Here is a 22,599-nt window from a genome sequence, read left to right as displayed (position 1 = left end):
ACTACCGGTAAGTAAGCATAAAATGGAATTAGCTATGATAATGAGGATGGTAGTGGATGGGGCAGGGAAACAAAGGGGCTTGTGGAATAATTATTATGGGAGGAACAGTCCTATGAGATGTTCCTCTACTGACTATTGTTGGGGCCCTTTAAGAACGTCAGTGCAATTCATGGTAGCCCAAGTTAAACTGCATGCAGTATAGGTACAGTATACAGTGGGGATCGAAAGTTTGGGCACCCCAGGTAAAAATTTGTATTAATGTGCATAAAGAAGCCAAGGAAAGATGGAAAAATCTCCAAAAGGCATCAAATTGCAGATTAGACATTCTTATAATATGTCAACAAAAGTTAGATTTTATTTCCATCATTTACACTTTCAAAACAACAGAAAACAAAAAAAATGGTGTCTGCAAAAGTTTGGACACCCTGCAGAGTTAATATCTTGTTCTGCCCCCTTTGGCAAGTATCACAGCTTGTAAACGCTTTTTGTAGCCAGCCAAGAGTCTTTCAATTCTTGTTTGAGGTATCTTTGCCCATTCTTCCTTACAAAAGTCTTCCAGTTCTTTGTGATTTCTGGGCTCTCTGTCACGCACTGCTCTTTTAAGGTCTATCCGTAGATTTTCAATTATGTTGAGGTCAGGAGATTGTGAAGGCCATGGCAAAACCTTCAGTTTACGCCTCTTGATGTAATCCCCCGTGGATTTCAAGGTGTGTTTAGGATCATTATCCATTTGTAGAAGCCATCCTCTCTTTAACCACTTGCAGACCGCCCACAGTATATTTACTGCGGCAGTCAGCCACGTGCAGGCAAAGTGACGTAGTACTAAGTCGCTGATTTCCGCCGGTCTGGTGCGCGCTCCCGCGCCCCCCCCCCCCCCCCGCCACTGCCGATGGCTCGTTTGGGTTCAGAGCCGATCAGTCATAAGGTCCAGGCCAATGATTTTTGGCCTGGACCTGTTGATCAGTCCTGCCCAATCAGATTCCATGCTGAGCCTGTGTAATGTAAACACAGGCTCAGAAAAGACCTGCTCTCCCCTCCCATGATCCTTTTTGGATTCATCGAGAGGAGAGAGCACATCTAACTGTGAGTACTGAATACATTTTACCTACACAGGTGAAAGTGCCTTTAGCCAACCCCCCATCTTTCAGCCACTCAGTGCTAGTACTGCTACCAATCCACCATTCCCTATCTTCCAGCCACCCTGCCTTGACACTACTGTACCCCCCGGCCTCCAGCCACCCTGTGCTGAAACTACTGTACCCACCGACATCCAGACACCTTGTTTATACTGCTGTAACACTGCCTCTGGCCTCCAGAGACACACCGTGCTGGTACTGCTTTACCCACTCATCCTTCAGTGTTCAGGGACCCCATTGGTACACCCCCCCCCCCAAATCTCCAAGTAGCTGGGAATTTAGATTTTATTGCACCCTCCCCCATCCTGGCACCCTAGGGTGGCTGACGCAAGCCCTGCCAGCCAGCATGGTCTGGAGATTGGGATCCTGTCCCTAGGGAAAATGGGATTTCTTCCCTAAGGGGAGAAGGGGTCCCTGTCCTCAAGGGAGAAGGGGTCCTTGTCCTCAGGGGAAAAGGGGTCCTTGTCCTCAGTGGAGAAGAGGTCCCTGTCCCCAGGGGAGATGGGTTCCCTTTCCCCAGGGGAGAAGGCATCCCTCTCTTCCAGGTGAGATGGTGTCCTTTTCCCCAGGGGAGAAGGGGGTCCCTTTCCTCAGGGAAGATGGGGTCCCTGTCCTCAGCCGAGATAGGGTCCCAGTCCCCAGGTGAGTTGGGGTCCCTGTCCCAGGGGAGAAGAGGTCCCTGTCCTCAGGAAAAAGGGGTCCCTGTCCTCAGGGGAGATGGGGTTCCTGTCCCCAGGTGAGTTGGGGTCCCTGTCCCCAGGGGAGAAGAGGTCCCTGTCCCCAGGGAAGAAGGAGTCCCTATCCCCAGGTAAGGAGGGAGCTCTGTACCCAGATGGAAAGAGGGGCCCTGTCCCCAGGGAAGATGGAGTGGGGTATTGGATGGTGCGTGGGGGATAGGGATGAGATTAGTGGTGGGGGGGATGTGATCAGTAAGAGGCAGCAGTGGGGGGAGGATGGAATCAACACTGGCAATTAATACTCACTCACTTTGTCAGTCGATTCCCCACCCCACCCCACCCCCAGAATATACATATATCCTTATACATTTATTTCAGTTCAAATCTCTCAGGTTTTCTTTAACCACTTGCCGACTGCCGCACGACTATTTACGTCGGCAGTCAGCCCCTAACAGGCAAAGTGACGTAGATCTACGTCGCTAGCCTGTGAGGGTCTAGGGAGCGAGCACGCGCCCCCGGGGGTGCGCTCCCGCTCCCGCGTGGTCACGGACCCTCCCGCGCGTTTGACCGGTGGACCCGATGTCCGCCGGTCACTCGGCGATCGTCGATGCAGAGGGAGAAAGTCAGGCGGCTGATGTAAACTAGCTGCCTGTCATTCTCCCCTGTGTTTTTTGTTTATAGCGCATGATCAAATAATCCCACAGGTGATCAAATACCACCAAAAGAAAGCTCTGTTTGTGGGAAAAAAAGGACTTCAAATTCGTTTAGGTACAGCGTTGCACGATCGCGCAATTGTCCGTTAAAGTCACACAGTGCCGAATCGCAAAATAGGCCCTGGTCAGGAAGGGGGTAAAATCTTCCGGGGCTTAAGTGGTTAATGAAATTGACTTTAGCCACATGAGCTTTTTTTTTTCAATTATATGAATGCATATGGAAAGAATATACAGTATAAGGCAACCAATATTTTCAGAACTGTTTCACCTTAATTCTCCTTCTGCAACTCTTTTTTCAACTGTTGACTATAATGCTGCACATGCACATGTATAGTCTCTGCTTAAAAACACTAATCTATATATTATATAAGAGGTGGTTGTAAATCCTAAACTATATCTTCAGAGCTACCCCCGAAGAAGGCACTTGGTAATTTGAGTTCTCTGTCCTGCTCTTTGACTCCAAGAACAATCTCATCCCCTCTGGCACACCTTGTTGAGGTAAAGTTACTGCAAGCACTTACTGTATAGAAACACAAGTGTGAATACCTTTGACTCATCTGTGAATTATTATCAGGAAAAATACACAAATGTGGTAAATGAACTCAAATGGTGGTTTGAGCATAAATGAGCACGCAAAGGACAGATTTAGACATGATGTTAAACAATGGAATCTCTAGGCCAAAGTGACTTAGGTCTAGAAGTCCCGCCCATACCCGACATCACACCTTGAATCTGACAGCTTCACTCTCTGCAGCCTCAGAGAGCGCACACTCAGCGGTTTACTCTCCAATCCCTGCTCAGTGCTGGATGTTCACACTTGTACTGGAAGTTGCAATCACAATGTAATTAACAAATGGAGTCAGTGATGCGGGACAAAGCCCTTGTACAGCGGGACTGCGGGGCAAAGGTATAAATGCAGGACAGTCCCGCCCAATCCGGGACTGTTGGGAGGTATGGGTACCTCTTAGCATAAGCAATAGGTGAAGGTCTCTGTATAGCAGCATGTGGGTTAGGTGTAGTGTGATGCAGCAGGCAGTAAGCACACAGAGTCCATACACAAACAGGCCCGGCCTACAGAGCCACTTACAGAGTGTAACAGCAGTGCAACACTACACTGGAGACCTGAAGATGCCAACAGCATCTGCCACAAGGAGAAGAATGAATTATTAAAGAAACCAGCGCCTAGGAAACTTGTGTACAAAGTGTGAAAAAAATATGTAAAAACAAATTATTTTTCAAGAATGAATTACCAGAAATGCAGCCACTAAACCATAGCAAAGCTATGTGGAAAGTGAGAAAATAAATGAGGCGCAATATCTGTATAAAAAATTTTTTTTGTTTTTTATATCAAAATTATTTTTTTTAAAAAAATGTTTTGGAGTGGTGGGTGTTAAATGATTATAAAATTAAATCTCATGTGAGGTATGTGAAAAAAAAGTGCTAGTGCAAATATGTGCTAACTTAAAGTGCAAATAATTCAGTGCGATGATAAATGTCTTATAAATAATAATTCATAAATGTTGAAAATCATAAACCCAAATTATGCTCTTTGCTAGTGAACAATTGATATAAAGCAGAATAAATATATATCACAAAGATATCTTCTATACACAAAAGTGCAAAAAGGAAAAAATTGCAAATAATTCTATTAAAGTGCAATGCATACATATAAAAAATTCACCACAATTAATAATCCAATAAATTGTATAAATAAAGTCCATTAAATAAAGTCAGAGAAGACTTCAGGTGACGAAACCGGTAGGGTGTGGCGATAGGACGCTGAGACAGCACCGCTTGATTGTGAGGAACGCATGGCTCTCTGCATCCCCGCTCATAGACGGTCAGAGCAGCAGATATATCTTAAACAAGCGCAGATCCCTAGTGTCTGGCAGACACCATCTATTGTGAGTGTTTGGAGTACATATACTGCAGCATTCTGGCGCTCCTGGGCAAAGTGACGTACAGGTACGTCACTCGCCCACGAGCCAATAGGGGGCGAGCGCGAGCCGCCGGAGGAACGCTCCCGCCCCCGCTCGTTCCCTGACATCCTTGTGCGAGTGACCGGCGGCTCCGATGTCCGCCGGTCACTCGCGATCTCCCGCTGGAGAGGTAGAAAGGCAGGCGGCTGATGTAAACAAAGCTGCCTGTCATTCTCCCTGGTGTAACAGCAGAGACTATACGATCCTGCTATGTAGGATCGTATGTCTCTGTGGTTACATCAAAAGCCACGCCCCTTGACAGTTAGAAGCACGCCCCTAGGGACATTCTTAACCCCTGGATCTCTAATAAAGTTAACCCCTTCCCTGCCAGTTTCATTTCTACAGTAACATTGCATATTTATAGCACTGATTACTGTAGTAATGTCACTGGTACCCCCAAAAGTGTCAAAAATGTCAGTCAGGGGTCCGATCTGTCCGCCGCAATGTCGCATTATTATTAGTTAAAAAAAAACAATAAAAATTACATAAATCTTTCCCGTAGTTAGTAAACGCAAAAACCTTTGCGCAAACCAATTAGAATCCGCTTATTGCGATTTTTTTTTTTTTTTACCAAAAATATGTAGCATGTTAGAAAATTTTGATTTTTAAATTTTTTTTCATATAACAAAATGTGAAAAATATTGTTATTTTTTCTAAATTGTCGCTTTTTTTTGTTTATAGCGCAAAGAGTAAAAATCGCACAGGTGATCAAATACCACCAAAAGAAAGCTCTGTTTGTGGGAAAAAAGGACATCAATTTCATTTGGGAACAGCGACGCACCACCGCGCAATTGTCCGTTAAAGTCACGCAGTGCCGAATCGCAAAATAGGCCCTGGTCTTTGAGCAGCCAAATCCTCCGGGGCTTAAGTGGTTAAGTTAGCACATATTTGCACTAGCACTTTTTTTCACATACCTCACATGAGATTTAATTTATATAATCATTTAACACCCACCACTCCAAAACATTTTTTTTTAATTATTTTGATATAAAAAACAAAAAATCATTTTGATACAGATATTGCGCATAATTTATTTTCTCACAAGGAGAAGAATGTGGCCTGGCTGGTCCCAAGCAAGGGTCTTAAAGCGTTTGTTACGGAAAAAAAAAAAAAACTGATTTTGTTCCCTTAAAGCATGATATACAGCACAGTGCTTGTGCTGTAAATTTGGCCCCCCCGCATCACCTAAAATACTTGGCTGATCCTGCCAGTTTCTACCCTCCCCTCTTTACACTGACCACGGTGTATCATGGCTGCTGAGCCCTGACACTGTGGTCAGCGTTTGTGTCTCTGTGATTCGCAGCTATCTGAAGCTTTCCTCTGTCTCCTCCCCCTCTCCCCTCCCTGCCTTGCAGCTCACTAGCGCCACTCTGCTCCCCTCCCAGATAGTTCAAAACTATGTGATCTTTACACCATCCCCTCTGTAAGATTACAACATGTATCCATGTGCCTGTGCTTTATTAAAAAATAAGCTTTCTGCCTGTTTTCACAGCGCCGCTCGGCCGTCACGTGACTCCTGGCTCTCTCCTCATTTACTCCCCACCTCCCCAGCTGACGTCAGAGGAAGTTCTTGGTCCCGCCCCCTGGAGATGTCAGACGGGGAGAGAAGAGAACCGGGAGTCACGTGGTTGCCGATAGGAGATGTGAAAACAGGTAGAAATTGGCTTTTTTTTAAATAAAGCACAGGAACTAGATTACAGTTTGTAATCTAACAGAGATGATGATGTAAATATAACATAGTAGGTTAACAACCACTTTAAATAGGCTGCCCTCGCCGAAGATAGCCACTAAAGTCACATTGGGCACCAGCATCTAATTGGATAGCTGTCTTCCTGTGACCAGTTTGTGATCAATGAAATTATAGAAGAACTGAGTTCCTCACAATGTCCTCCCCATCTGCATTGCCGTTACAGTTGAGCGCCCCCGGCAGTGGAGAAGATAGACTGCACCTGCCTACATGCTGTAAAGAGATAGACTTTAGACCTAACTCTTCTGCCAGGTAGTGTTGGGGTCCAGTTATACGATTGGTGGCACATGAGAATCATCCCAGTCAAGCCTAAAGGCAGCAATAAGATTACTACATGGCTGTATGGTCAGTTCCTAAATGGCTCATTCTCTCTAGCAGCAGCAGATAGTAAATCACAACAGCAGCAGCTCTCTATTCCCAGCGATATTGCATCTCACCATCTGGTCCAATCTCTTCTCTGCACCCTGATGTCTCTGGCTGTCAGCACTCCCAAACGGAGCAGTCCAGATGCTGCCCAGGCTGCTGGCATGCAGCAATGATGGTGCACACTGGACAGCAATGTGCATACTCATGGCAAAAGGAGAAAATGCAGCTTCTTCCCCTCCTCCTGGCAATCTCCCCTTGGGAAATTCAGTTTAGAAGCTCTTGATTACAGTAGAATTTCCCTCTCTCTGGACTACGGTTCCCACAGTGCTGTGCTGTCCGAATCAGTTTATTGAACTCTTCCGGCTCAGCAGCTCCCTGCTCTTTCTGAAATGAAAGGAAAAGGGGCATATTTTATGCCCTCCATTTTCCTCATGGGATAGTGACAGGGCAGGCTAATTATTTAGTCATATAGGAGTATAATACATTAGTATAGGGTCCCAGAGGCAAGGGTCAAATTAAGTTTTGACCCTGTCTCAGCTGCTGCTTCTTTTCCCGCTCAACTTTTCAGGTATCTGGGGAGATTAGAGCATCCTCTTCCCTCTTTCCCGCTCAAATCCCCCTGTATCTGGGGAGATTTGAGCTTATACCCCGCTTCCCGCTCAAATTTGCCACCCAAAGCTGCCAGCCAGTTTGTACTGGATCCCAGATTAGGGCTATATAAGGGGCTTCCATACAGCAGGTACTTCAGACCACCTCACAAGACAAGAAGAAGCTGTTCTCGTTTACCCTCCCCCCCCTCCCTTGGCTGTCGCGGCCAACGTTTATTATTTGTGGGTCACCTTTGTTTTATGCAAAGGGGGACGTTTATGGTGTAATATTGTGTTGAATAAGTGTTGGATAAATTTTAAATTGTATTTATTTACTTTACAACCTGGATTGTGGTGATCGGGTTGTTTTCAGTGTTTATTACATCTTATTGTTGTTTTTAAAAATCTTTCTCGTTGTTATTTAAAACAAATAACAAACGGCCGCAGCCTGATAATTTTATCCAAACCGATGGTGTGTGTCGTCTATTTATTTAACTTATTTATTTATTTAATTTAATAAAGGTAAGCCCCCGTTCACACTGGGGCGACGCTACTTCGCCGGGCGACCTCACAGGTCGCGGCGCGCTGCTCGCCCCTGCGACCTCGGAGCGGCCGGCACGGACTTCATAACATTAAAGTCTATGCAAGTCGCTCCGGGTCGCCCCAAAGAAGCTCCGGACCCTTTTTCTAAGTCGGAGCGACTTGTGTCGCTCCTATTAGAACGGGTCCATAGCTTCTGTATGGCGGGCGACCTACGGCGACCTGTCAGGCGACCTGGTCGCCTGACAGGTCGCCCCAGTGTGAACGGGGGCTAAGAGTGATCCTGTTTGCTATCCCATAGCTCTTCACCAGTTCAACACCGCAGGGCAGCAGCTCTCCATTCCTAGCCAAGCACCTGGCTACAACTACACAGTTGCTCAGTTTTTGTGTTGCATTAAAGCATTCCAGTGTCTCATTGATTTTGCAACTTTATCTTATTGAAAGTTATCATGCACGAATAGCTAGCTGTCCAAGTCCATAACCCAATGTGGTTATTAATATTATTATTAAGGATCTATATAGAGCCAACAGTTGGTACAAGAACAAAAAAAATGTACCGCTCATCAGATTGCAATATTCCCCATGTTAAAAAATGGTTTAAGTCAAGTGCCAAAAAGGTTCAATCAATTTAAATGTGCATATCTGTAATCAAATTCAATTTTTGCTACATTACAGTTACATTTTTGTAGACAATTTGTAACTGAATTGTTGATAAATGCCCATAACAAAAAAAAAAAAAACCCTCTTTTTATACAGCAAATTGATATTAGATTTGAGAGCTGGCGTACAATAAAAGTTGCATTGCCCTTCTACCGTATTCTACTTTTCATAAGCACTTCCTAGAAATATTTCAGAAAAACATTTTATCTTCTCCCAATATGTCTTAATTGATATGTGCTGTGTTATCAGAGTAGGAGTGACCAGACTTCCCAGTAAAATTTTAGCAAAAAAAAAGGGTGTTACTGCTCTGCCTTCTATGTACTCTATGAAATAATGTGGTACTTCTAGGCATGCTTTAGGCCTGGTTCACATTGAATCGCACCCCGTTCATACAAACCGCCTCAGGTGTGTATGGTACGTTAACGACACCCTGATATTGGTTTGCAAAACACAGTGTTCGCATCCATGCTCAAATCGCACTGCTGCAGAATGGCATGTGATTTGAACAGGAATGCAGTACAATTCCTGTCTGAATCACTTGCAGTTCCCACACTGCATCAGAATGAACTTGGCCTTAGGCTTTAAAATTCTTACACACATCATCTATTACCCTTGACACCCTTCCTGCTCTTCTCCCTGTCCAGAATGGCCCACTCCATGCTACCTACCTAAACTATCAATTACCCACCTCCCCCAGTCACAATAAAAATGTGCTTTAGCCCTTCTCCCCCTCCCTAACTGTTTACTTACCTCAGAAGCACTGCGGCTATAGATTTCTCCAGATGATTCAGCTTTTTTCGTTCTGCCAGCAGGTTGAACAAAAAAAAACTGACTTGATTCCCCGTCCACCTCAAATGTGTGGATGGGGATTCACTCCCACTTGCGCCCTGACAGTGGGGAGACTTCTCCAGTGCAACTGATCAAATGGCACTTATCTGAAAGGCTGACTGTACAGAAGTCAATCGGTAGATCGACTTCTATACTTCTACTGTCACCAGACATCGAAATTAGGCTGGTTCCTGCTGAACCTGTTGAATTTTGATCTGTAAAAAACGAAAAAAATGTTTAGCAGGCTTTGGAGTCTGTTTAAGGAATTTCTCTTCAATGTTGATTCCAGCAGACTTAAAAAGGAACTTTGCTAATCCGTTTTTTTTCACAATTACCTTTTAAAAAAATACTCACCTGCCCAGCGAATCCAGCATTGTCTGGGACCTGCCACTCCACCATCGCATGCCAGGTCCCATGTCACCTTCTATGCTGACATCCTTAGGAAGCCAGCTAGCTCTTCTGGGTTCTTGCACCCAGACCCCTTATGATGCATAGCTGCATGTGTTTAGTGGCGCTGAGATTGCCTGGTGTATATGTAGAGTGCTGGACATTGCCCTGAAGTCTCCTAGGATGGCTCCTTCCAGGTGGGGTTGACAGGGTGTACGAATGCAGCCAGCTTTTCAAGGACAGCATCTGGTTGTTTCTGGCAGAGACCTTATCGCAGAGCCACACTGTAGATAAGCGGCTACTGCTTGCTCAGCGTTAGCTTGGTAAGCAGCTAGTCGCTGTGCCCACACTGGATCCAGGCACCAACCACTGCGGTAGGCCTCCTGCAGCGAGGACATGGCAGACACAGTCTCTCTGTCTTCTCCATCAGCCCAAGGGTGAATCCCCCTTGATGCACTAGCTGCCCCCTGGTGTCCACCAGTGTCACCTCCTGCAGGTCAGTGCTGGGTACACACGTGCACTGTCCGTCGTTGCTCCTCTATCTCTCTCTCTCTGAAAGCAGGGCAGACTGGGTCTCCTTCTGGGTGTGACTCCGCCCCCAAGCTTCCAGGCTGGCTTGCGCCCACAGCTCTGATAACCAGGCTCCTTCCCGAGCACTCTGCAGTAACCTCTTCTTGGCTGACTTGAAACTTGCAGGCACAGACAGTATGTTGGTGATTGGTATATGCACACTGAGACTTGCAGAACTTGTCAGGACATGCCGCTCGGCACTGACTGTGCCCGAGCAACTGGAAGCAAATGGTAGCAAGCGTTTACTGTGGTTGCCATGAGCAACAGAAAATTGTGTAACAAATGTCACACTGTTTTTAGCAGGGTTAGGACAGTCCCTAACATCAGGTGTGGTAGGACAACTGATAGACCCCCTCCTGCAGACACCCGCTGGCTTACCCCAATCACCATGGGCAACAGCAGACACATTGGTGCGCTCTTTACTGTTCCCAGCATGACTTTGCAGCATACAGTCACTTTTTTTTTTAGCTTTAAGCAGACCACTGGACCTTTTGTAATATATGGGCAGAATTGCCTGCAGTTCTCACTGAACAGCAAATTCTTTGAGCATAAGTGCCCTAGTTGCTATTGGGGCAACTGGGTGTGTGGTGCAGTATTGCCTTGGCAGCAATTCCTGGTGATTGCTATGGACAACAGGACTTGTCTTTAGGCAATACAGTCGCAGTTTGGCAAGGCACATTCCTCCATTTTCCCGTTTTAACCCCCATAGTGGTCCTGAAGAAAAGCACAGTCCTCTGGCGCGATTAAATCCGAATAAGCTCCCATATGTAGAGCACCATTTTAAGGGCTGCAGATAAACTGGGATTCCCCACCCTGCACAGCCAGGCACACCAAATTTTTACAGGCACTCCAGAGACAGAGAACAGGCTGTGACTTTGATTTTTTTTGTGGTTTATTGGGGGTTAATTACGTGGATGGGGATGGGAGGTTATGGGATGCCAACTTGACTCTAACAACAAAACTCTGGCAACATCTTCCTATACACAGTCTATATACAGTCTATATACAGCCTCCTTGACACTCCTCCTGCACTTTACTTGCTTGCAGAACTACAGCTATATCACTAAAATAGATCTGACAGGCATAGTCAGATCTAGCAATAGCCCTTTTCAGGCAGGAACTCAAAGCCCCTTGTTGTGTAGCAGAACACAGTGATCAGCTTACAATCTCCCTTCTGTGGCTACTGGTCCCAGCACCACCTCTTCAGGCACTGTCAACCCACCTGGCTGCAGATGCCCCTTTTACTAGCCCTCCAAGCTAACTTTCCTCCACAGTCCTCCAGCCTGTCTCTCACCAGCACAACCGGCTGACTCCATAGGAGATCTCCCAGGGAAGGTGATGAAGACTTGGCATACCGCGATCTTTAGGGAGAACTGGCTACATATGGCAGTCTCCCCCTTTGTAAATCCCCAGTGGTGATGTTCTACACGGCTTCCTCCATGTGTTGTGGCAGAATCCTTCCAGCACCTGAACCCCGGCCCAAGGTCACCCCCCCCCCCCCCAGTCTAGGGAGTGCCACAGAGGGACACCGACAGTCTCCACAGCACTATATCTCCATTTTCCACCCGACTGCCACTGCTGGCATGACTCATTTATGAGGTGAACCTGCCCCCATGCTAGCTCTTTTACTAGGGATTGGCCAAGCCTCTCATAACTATTCTAGGCAGCTCCTCCTCACCTCCACCCACCAGCTTTAGAAGCTTCTACAACCTTCTAGACCAGGGGGAGGCACCAGAGGAGTTGTCAGGATGAGTCATCCAGTCCTGACTCATTGAACCCTGACCCATATTCAGAGCTCAGGCTTAGCCCTGAGCTAACTAAATTTGCCTGTGCTGACAAACCTACACTACAAAACCTAACCTACATCTAGCACACACTAGAGTATGCTACACACATTTCTGCTTTTCGCCTGAACTGACCCTGGCCTGTTTATCGACGTTGCTTCTGCCTGTCATCTGGCTTGTATATCAACTACGTTTCTGCCTTCCACCTGCACTGGCCTTGGCCTGTTAATCAATCATGTTTTTTGCCTGATGCTTGGACTGACCTTTTGCCCTGCAACTGTAGTAGTGGGATTCAAGATAACACATGGGTCCCACATACGTGAGGGGCTTCAGAGTATTGGTCTGAATAGAGAAAAACAGTTTTTGGTTTTCTCTGGGTTTTTTAATTATTTGATCAGGGTCTGGAGGCTTGGAAGAGATTTGGGTGGGAAGAAGCCTCTACACCTGTACCCAGCTTACCTGACCAAGGCCCTAAGCCTGATGTTCCTGCCTGCTGCCTGGACCAATACTATGGCTGTGCTGGCCATATCTCTGACCATATCTCTGCCTGCTGCCTTTAAAGACCCAGGAGTTTTTTGAACCATGTTCCTGCCTGCTGCCTGGACCATTACTTTGGCTGTGCTGACCATATCTCTGCCCGCTGCCTATATTGACCCAGGACCTTTTTTTGGACCATGTTCCTGCCTGCTGCCTGGACCAATCTTTGGTTGTGCTGACCATATCTCTGCCTGTTGCCTGTACTGACCCAGGACTTTTTATGGACCATTGTCCTGCCTGCTGCCTGGTCCAATACTTTAGCTGTGTTGGACATATCTCTGCCTGCTGACTGTACTGACCCTGGACTGTTTATGGACCATTTTCTTGCCTTATGCGTGGATGTTAGCCTGCTGCCTGTACTGACCCTGGCCTGTTTATGGACCATATTCCTACCTGCTGCATGAACGATTCCATTGGCTGTTGCTGACCACATCTCTGCTGGCTTCCTGGACCAATTCTTTCCTCTGTGGACAACTTCTCTACTAAAACCCCAGGTAATCATTTGTTTACACTTTGTTCAGCCTCCTATAGCATTGTGCTATGGGGGCAGCCACATACCAGTAAGTTAGGCTTCCTTGGCTTTTAGGAACAGGAGCTACTGTAGGTTAAGCTACACTATGCTATATTCGGACACAACCACAATATATAGAGTAAATATCACATGGTTACACAGGTGTAAAACATGAGTTGATGGGATCCAAGAGCTTCAATCAGCTGTTTCCGCTTCACATGAAGAGCAAGCCATATTGCTCAGCCCAGTCTTCAAGAAAACAGACAAAAAATAAAAAGTATCCAAAAGTAATCTGAAAAAATAACAAAATTAAGAACATAAAACATATAACTCAAAATAGAGTAAAAATACAAAGCATATGTGTGTGTCCATGACAGACTACACACAAACTCTGAAGAAAATATATACATTTTATATATTATAAAAATATAAATATAAAATAAAATTAAAAAACGTGAAAACGAACAAATATGGCTCAAATTCGGAAACATACACACCACTTGAAAGACAAAAATTTTGACTATATTAGACCATGTGGATTTATATCATGAAAAACAATTTTTGTGCATATATTTATAACTACTATGAGATCATCTTTATCCCCATCTAATCTAATCTCCACAGGTTCAAATATAGTAAATTAGAAGATTTTATTCATAAAAGTGAGTCAAATGCCACTCAAAATTCAAACCCTCTGGCATTCTCGTTTGGAGAAAAAATATCCAATAAACCCCACATTTACAGAGAATTCTGAAACTGTCTCCATCCCTCTTGGGGGGGGGGGGGGGGGTGACAACTTTCTCAATTCCCTGTATCTGTAACAAAGTGGTGTCACCTCCATGAACTTCATTAGAATGTCTAGCAACACTAGTGCTGTACGTCTTTTCAATATCATAAACATGATCGTGTAAACGATCTCAAAGCCTCCTCGTTGTGCGACCCACAAATTGGATTGCACACTTTTTATAAGTAATCAGATAGATCTTGTTTCCAATTTTGCAGTTAATAAAGGTCTTGTTTTTGAAGGTCCTGCAATTTAGACTTGAAACTAAAATGGTCACTTTTGATAAGCCGAGGGCAACATGGGCAGCAATCAGCACCGCATTTAAATGAGCCTACAAAATCCAGCCACGTTCAAGACCAATTGCAGAAGCTAAAATCACTGGGGGACAAGGTATTAACCAATGATGGTATCCGTCGTGACACTGATTTAAACCCTCCAGACAGAATTTAGCATAACTTTCATCCTCATACAGTATGGGTATGTATCTCTCCACTATGCTATATTCACTGACCACTCCTACAGAGGGGACCATTACAGTGCATTTTGTGCTAAAGTGTGATGGTTGATTTTTGTGTTACACAGGTTGCAATGTTGGGTACATAACCTGTTCAGATATTGTAAATCCTCCAGAGTATGGGGATACGACATGTGTAAGGCCTTTTCAGAGTGTATGTTGCGATGTAAATCTAAGTATGTCCATGCTGCTTGTTAGAAATATTTTATAGATTGAGAACTTTGTGTTAAAAAAAAAATGCATTTAATTTTCCACATTTTTCAAAAACTTGTGGCAAAGAATGACATGTTCAAAATAATTATTATGCCTCTTAGAAAATACGTTATGGTTGCTTTAAAAAATGGGGTAATTTTGTGTTTACACTGTCCTAGTGCTCTAGGGCCTCCAAAATTGTGATAGATAGTTAGTAAATTCGAGTATATAATAGTATAGAATAGTGTAATTTATGCCCCTAGAACACCTGAAGGTGCTCCATGGATGTTGGGCCTCTCTATGAGGCTATAAAAAAGTCTCACACATGTGGTATCACCATACTCAAGAGAATTAGCAGAATGTATTTTGGGTTGTAATTTTTTGTATGTCCATGTTGTGTGTTGCAAATATCCAGTGCTTTAAGTGGCCCAAAAGAGGTGCCGGTACTCTATTATAGCCTATACATTTTTTCACCCCCCCCCCACATCAGGGTCCCCACAGACCACCCCCCCCCCCCCTGGCCTGGGCTAGGACTCCGGAGCAGGGGGACTCACTGGTGGTTACTGGTCTGGCTCTGGAGTGGGAAATATTCTTGGGGGGGCAATTGTATGCTCAAGAGCCATATTTGGAAGTGGCGGTACTGAGTACTGGGTACTGAGGCCCACTTAAAGCACTGCAAATATCTTATAAATTGACAACTTTGTGTAAAATAAAATACATTTTTTTTTTTCTACATTTTCCAAAAGCTTGTGGAAAAAATGACATGTTTAAAAGACTTATTATGCCTCAAAGAAAATACATTTGGGTGTTTGCTTTCCAAAATAAGGTCATTTTGTGGGTTTTTTTCATTGTATTGGTGCTCCAGGGCCTTCAAAAATGTGATGTCTCACACATGTGATATCCCCTTACTCAGAAGGAGTAGCAGAATGTGTTTTGGGGTGTAATAGCAAGTATGTCTATGCAATGTGTGAGACATAACTTGTTAAAATTACAATTTTGTGAAAAAAATAATAATAATTTAATTTCCTAATTATCCTAGAAAATTGTGGGAAACAATTACAACTTCAAAGAATGAACTCTATTAATTTTGCTCTATATTCAAAAGGCATTTTTTTTTTACATTTTGAACGTGTAACCAGTAGAAAAGGACTGGGTCATGTGACAGTTGACAGTTTTTAATTAAAAGAATTACAGTGCCATTATCCACATACATAAATAGGTAGAAGACTACTTAAAATGCACAGAGGATTTCATGTACAGAGACAGACATTACAATCTGACATTATCAGATGATAAATTTGCACTTTTGACTTTTTTACGTGCAGAAATTGTTCCAGTACATTCACCTTTAAAACCACATAACGTCTGCTCACGTTGCTGCTACTGCAGCAAAGTGGCTCGTTATTGTCTAGCGACGTAGTACTACGTCGCTAGACTCCTCCCCCTGTAGGCGGCGCTCGCGCGCCGCCGGAGGCGCGCTCCCGCTGTTTTCAGTCACAGCGGGAGTCGGGCCAGGGGAGGAGCGGCGGCGATCGCCGCTGCTCTTCCCCGATCGTCGGGGAATCGAGTTTGGAGATCCGCCCGCCTGTGTAAACAGAGCGGGCGGATCTCCTAAGTGACAGGGAGTGACAGATCGCAGTGTTCAGCATAGCTGAACATCCGATCTGTCCCTGACTCACTCAGTCACCTCCCCCCACACACATCAGTAAGCACCAGGCATACATTAACCCCTCCCTCTCCAATAAAATTAACCCCTTCCCTGCCAGTGTAATTTTTACAGTAACAGTGCATATATATAGCACTGATTACTGCAGAAATGTCACAGGTACCCCCAAAAGTGTCAAAAATGTCAGTCAAGGGTCCGATCTGTGCGCCGCAATGTCGCAGTCCCGCAAAAAAAATCGCAGATCGCCGCCATTACTCGTTAAAAAAAACACCAAAAATGACAAAAATCTTTCCCTTAGTTAGTAAACGCAATAACTTTTGCGCAAACCAATTAAAATACACTTATTGTGATTTTTTTTACCAAACATAGGTAGCAGAAAACAAATTGGCCAAAAATTTTAAAAAATTTAGATTTTTACATTTTTTGGGGGGGAATTTCATATAAAAAAAATGTTAAAAATATTGTTATTTTTTCAAAATAAACGCTCTTTTTTTGTTTATAGCGCAAAAAGTAAAAATCAGACAGGTGATCAAATACCACCAAAAGAAAGCTCTGTTTGTTGGAAAAAAAGGACGTAAATTTTGTGTGGGTACAGCGTCGCAATTGTTCGTTAAATTCGCACAGCGCCGAATCGCAAAAAGTGGCCCAGACGTAAGACAGCAAAATCCTCTAGTGGTAAAGTGGTTAACATATACCTGAGCAGGGCTTTTTTTTTCAGAAAATAGGTGCAGGAACTCAACCATTAACCCCCAAAACAACCCCCCCCCCCCCCGGCGCTCACACACACACACACCCTTAAGACTGCATCAAATAGTAAGTGTGGTCAAATTTCACAAAGTTTCCTTGAGTTCAGGGGGGGGGGGGGTTGGAGGGTGTTACACACAGGGTGCAGAGTTCAGGGGTGTGCTATGTGCAGAGTTCCAGGGTGTGCTACGTACATAGTGCAGAGTTCAGGGGTGTGTTGTATACAGAGTTCAAAGTTTAGGGGTGCACTACTCAGAGTACAAAGTTCAGGTGTGCACTACACAGAGTTCAGCCTTCTTCCACGGCTGCTTACCTCTGCATCTCACTTTCACCCCTCTTTAGCTTTGACCTCTGCATGTAACTCCTCTTCTACTGCCCCCATCTTCTCCCTCTCTTTTTTAATATATTTGCGCGTATTTTTGCACATTTACATTCACGCAATTTTGCATAGATTTTCGCACTTATACGTGAAAACGTATTCTCATGTTCTTGTTCTGCACAGTATGTATATGGGCATTTGGCAACACTTGCGCGCAATTGCGTGTATTTGCGTGCATCTGCGTGCATGAGGCATAAATTACTGACCAAAAATGCATATTTTTCCATATTTTTTTTTAACTGAGGAATACAGGGCGCCTGTTTATGCGCCTGTGTGCACATTACAATTAATGGGCTGAATTTTAGCTCAGTAAAAAAAAGCAGTACTGAGCTTTTTCAAGCTGCAGTGTGCAAGAGGCCTAACTACTGTGGGCTGATGTCTGTTTTGTAGGGTGGTGCAATGCGGCATTTCAACGCATCCAACTTTTTTTATTAACCACTTGCCGACCGCCGCACGACTATTTACTGCGGCAGTCAGCCCCTTACAGGCAAAGTGACGTAGGGGTACGTCGCTCGCCCACGAGCCTGTAGGGGGCGAGCGCATGCCGCAGGCGGCGTGCTCCCGCCCCCACTCGTTCCCTGGGGAGCCAGCGCGTGTGACCGGCGGCTCCAATGGCCGCCTGCCACTCGCTATCTCCCGAGGGAGAAAGACAGACGGCTGATGTGAACACCGCCGTCTGTCATTCTCACTAAAGTTATCACAGAGGCTATGCGATCCTGCTATGTAGGATCGTATGTCTCTGTGATTACATCACAAGCCACGCGCCCCCACAGTTAGAATGACACCCCTAGGGACATACTTAACCCCTTGATCACCAGTAAAGTTAACCTCTTCCTTGCCAGTGTCATTTTTACAGTAACAGTGCATATTTATAGCACTGATTACTGTAGTAATGTCACTGGTAACCCCAAAAGTGTCAAAAATGTCAGTCAGGGCTCCGATCTGTCAGCCGCAATGTCGCAGTCCCGCAAAAAAAATTGCAGATTGGCACCATTACTAGTTAAAAAAAAAAAAGAATAAAAATGACATAAATCTTTCCCTAAGTTAGTAAACGCAATAACTTTTGCGCAAACCCATCAAAATACGCTTATTGCAATTTTTTTTACCAAAAATATGTAGCAGAAAACAAATTGGCCTAAAATGTTAAAAAAAAATAGATTTTTACATTTTTTTTGAGAATTTCATTTAAAAAAATGTGAAAAATATTATTTTTTCAAAATTGTTGCTCTTTTTTTGTTTATAGCGCAAAAAAAAAAAAAAAAAAATAGCACAGGTGATCAAATACCACCAAAAGAAAACTTTATTTGTGGGAAAAAAAGGACGTCATCAATTTAATTTGGGTACAGCGTTGCATGACCGTGCAATTGTCCGTTAAAGTCACGCAGTGCCGAATCGCAAAATAGGCCCTGGTCTTTGAGCAGCCAAATCCTTCGGGGCTTAAGCGGTTAAACTGTATTGAAAGTGTACAAAACTACACTGTGTTTTGGCTTAGCCTACCCTAATTTATACATGTTTGTTTATATATACTGTATTAATAATATATACAATAAAATATTCGTTTTTGTTTTAACCACTTGCCGACCAGCTACCAGATATACAGCGGCAGGTTGGCAGGCATCCTCGATCGCTCCCCGTGGAGCAGACCGTTAATCTGTCAGCAGTCAACACAGGGCTCCTGTGTTCCTCCTATTTAGGAACACAGGTCCCAGTGTTGATTCCATAAGCCCATCCCCCCACAGTTAGAAAACACCCTCTAGGCATACATTTAAACCTTTGATTGCCCCTGGTGTTAACCCCTTCCCTGCCATTGTCATTAGTACAGTAACAGTGCATATTTTTAGCACTAATTACTGTAGTAATGTCACTGGTCCCCCCCAAAAATGTCAGTTAGGTGTCCGATCTGTTCGCCGCAAAGTTGCAGTCCCGCTAAAAATTGCTGTTCACCGACAATTTGTTTTGCACTGCTGTGACCCATTTTCAGCAGAGAGCCGGATAAAGTCCACTGTGCTGACATCACAGAAGTCCAGGTACCAAGTCATCATGACAATGGAAGTCAGGATCCGCCAAGTGCCTGGACTGACACCTGCCTCAGACTCTCAGCCGATCAGAGCCTGAGCCGGTCACTCCCCGTCTCTCCACAGCCCAGCGCTCCAATGGAGGCAGAGCAGAAAGCTACTGACTGACAGTCAGCAGCTCTCTTCTCGGGGAGCTGTGAGAACCAAGCGATTGGCGGTGTTCGATCGCTTGGTTCTAAAATGTAAAGGCGCTGGGGGACGGATGCAGCATCGGACCAATGCTGCATCCACCTATGTAAGTATAAATGGGGGAAGACATTAAAAGCCATACTTCTCTTTAAAACCTTGATGATATATTTAAAGAGAAACTAGTTTTACACAAATAAAAACACATTGGGGCTAATTTACTAGAGAGAAGAGATAGAGGAGATTTACTTTAAAAGAGGAGATAATAATCATTTAGGAAGGTCAAGTTGTATTTACTTTAATTAACCAATCATGTGCAAAGCAAATTCCACTTTTTTTTTTCCCCCCACAATATATTGAGCATTCGAGGCCAAAAACAGCTGAAATAAATTGAGTAAAAATTCCCAACTCTTTTAGTAAATTAATCCGGTTATCAATGTATTTTATTTTACAATTTAAAATCAGTAAACTACTTTTGGTATGAAACTGTTCTACATGTTGTAGGGAGAGAATTTATATTTTATGTTCATCAATGTGATGGCTTGTGCTGTTAATTTGATGTACAGCCTGAATAGGGTTTGCTGTTATCACCCCATATACCTTTATTGTGCACCAGAGACTGTTTTATGTTTTTCTCATTGGCCATTGGATTGTTTTACATGGTCTCATTTAATATATATATATATATATATATATATATATGTATATATATATATACATTATAATTTTTTTTTTATAAAAGTACAACTGTGGAAGCTTCACAGTTTTACAATTTTTGTGCTAGACATCACATATGTTGTATCTGGTATTGTTTATTGTATGGAGAAGAATGAAAGGAAAAGGGTAGGCATTTTATATGCCCCCTTTTCCACATGGGAGAAGTGGCGGGGAAAGCTAGAAATAAGAAAGGTCAGTTTCAGGTCATTAGGTCTTCCCGGGTTTTTTCCTCAGGGAAAAAAGGTGGGATGAGGTACCTGAGGTAAAGGGTCACGTGTAGCTGCAGGTGACTGGGATGCACCTGCAGTGGCGCGGGGAGCTCTGAGGAGAATCTAGGCGGGAAGTTAGGATATAAATAGGTGAGCTCAGCTGTGAGGGGCTCATTCACCTCAGGAGCAGCAGCAGAAGAGGTTCCCCAACCCCCCCTCCCCTGTTGTCGCGACTTTTATTACGTGGTGGGTCACCTTTGTTTTACAAAGGGGGACAAGTGGTTTATTACTGGATGTTTTAATAAATTTTATTGAATTTTATTTATTTGATAAAGCCTGAGCCGTAGTGGCTGGGCTGGTTTTAAGATGATATTTATTGATATTTATTGAATATTTAATATGTTTTAAACCAGTAATAAACGGCCGCAGCCAGATTATTCCACAAGTTTGGTGTCTGCATTCTTTATATAATATTTATTGTTAAAGTATGGTATTGTATTAAGGAAGGAGTATACACTGCCTACTCTCCCATATGTGAGCTGACCTCCGTCTAAGAATGCTAGTACCTTGGCTTTCGCAAACTTTCAGAGTGGTTGACCAGGAATAGGTCAAGCCCGCAGATAAAAAATAGTAATGTAAGAATTTCTGACTTGCATACACTTTCCAGAGCAGTGCTTCAAAGTATTGATGCATAACAGCCAGGCAACTAGCACTTTCACAAGGAGGTGATAAGCAGCTTCCTTCATATTATTTCAGTGAAGGTTTATTTAAATTAAATATATAAACCTTAAACCTTTTACATATTTTTTATTTAGAAAAGACACACTTGGTTAATAAATGATACCTTTTGAAGAATAAAATGCAACAAAACCAGAGATGAAAATTTGAACATAATTCATTTTATTTTATGTTTTATCATTCAGCTGTTTTTGTAGCTTGAAATACATAATTGGGTGAGCGTTGTAACGCTATCCTCAGTGGTGACAGAATCCCTTAACGGTACTTGGCGGTCAGCAAGCTAGAAACCACATTCAGGAATTTGTCCAGGGCTTGATGGGTTTCGCAGTCCAGTTTGTCTGAGTGGTGGACAGCAACGACAACCAGGATGTTTTTGCTCAATAGCTAGAAGTAAAAAAAACATTAGTGTGTTAGAAATGCATTGTTTTGTATGTTTAGAGAGCTACACATGTGGTAATGTCACACAATGGTATTTTATTATTTTATACTTACAGCAAAGTTGCCAGGATCCACCCTCAGGGTATAGGCATGGAGATCACTCAAATGGCTCAATGCGGCCTCAGGGTGGTCCAGATGTTTGACCACATCATTTAGAGCATTCATTACCTTCTTTCCATGACCCTTTAGTTGAGCAGAATTTGCGTGGAAGTCAAAATTGGGAAAGTAAGTCTTGGTTTGAGGATGGCATAGAAACATCCTATAACAGATCATTAAAATAAAGAGGTGAAATAGGGCATATTAACTGCCAGTTTATTGTTTCATATATTGTTGTTAGTATAGGCAATGCTAATTATTAGTAATATAAACTAACTTAAAAACAAATGTCCAACAATTACACACGCTAAAAATCAACCTATCCACATATAGTAAGTTTCACAACATAAAAACACAGAATAAAGAGGTCACATTAAATTGCAACTATGTCTATGTACACATAAAGTTCCTATACCTGTGAAGAGCTTCTGCGCCATACTGCTCAGCATGGCTAGCTATACATGGCCAGATGGCACGAATGTGTCCTTTGTCATCAGCGTTGAGAGCCATGGTTGGTTATGTTGGTGATGCATTTGCATCTGATTTCCCTCCTTTTTATATAGTTTGAGTACAGGGTAAAGGAGATATCTCTTTCATCTATTGGATGGGCTAAGCAGCAACTCCCACAACCACAACTTCTACGCCCATTCATCTTGGATCATGACCAAAGCACTTATCTCAGCATGAGCCTAAGACTATTTGGGGTGAAAAAAATACCATTGTAAAAATAGGTATTGAATTGTTATATACATATTAATGTGCCATTCAACCAAACACATTCCTGAGCCAGTTAAAGTTGTTCATCACATCCATGAAAACCATACTATACATCCAATTTTTTGGTGGATATTTTTGGTAGATTTTTTAAATAGAACAAATATATATATTATAGTGTGTGT

At 43.6% G+C, this 22,599-nt stretch overlaps 1 protein-coding gene across 1 annotated transcript; it reads right to left on the bottom strand.

Moving 5' to 3' along the window:
* Positions 1 to 21,307: 21,307 nt before the first annotated feature.
* LOC309557889 (hemoglobin subunit alpha-C) lies at positions 21,308 to 22,259 on the bottom strand. The gene is made up of 3 exons (XM_082260711.1): positions 22,116 to 22,259; positions 21,659 to 21,863; positions 21,308 to 21,550 (listed from the first exon to the last, which is right to left on the bottom strand). The coding sequence occupies exons 1-3, from the start codon at positions 22,208 to 22,210 to the stop codon at positions 21,422 to 21,424; spliced, it is 429 nt and encodes a 142-aa protein (XP_082116837.1). The 5' UTR covers positions 22,211 to 22,259; the 3' UTR covers positions 21,308 to 21,421.
* Positions 22,260 to 22,599: the final 340 nt, after the last annotated feature.

This window comes from Pelophylax lessonae, assembly GCF_965119305.1.
Source record: "Pelophylax lessonae genome assembly, chromosome: 6".
NCBI classification, from domain to species: domain Eukaryota; kingdom Metazoa; phylum Chordata; class Amphibia; order Anura; family Ranidae; genus Pelophylax; species Pelophylax lessonae.
This window is presented reverse-complemented; position numbering and strand designations above follow the sequence as displayed.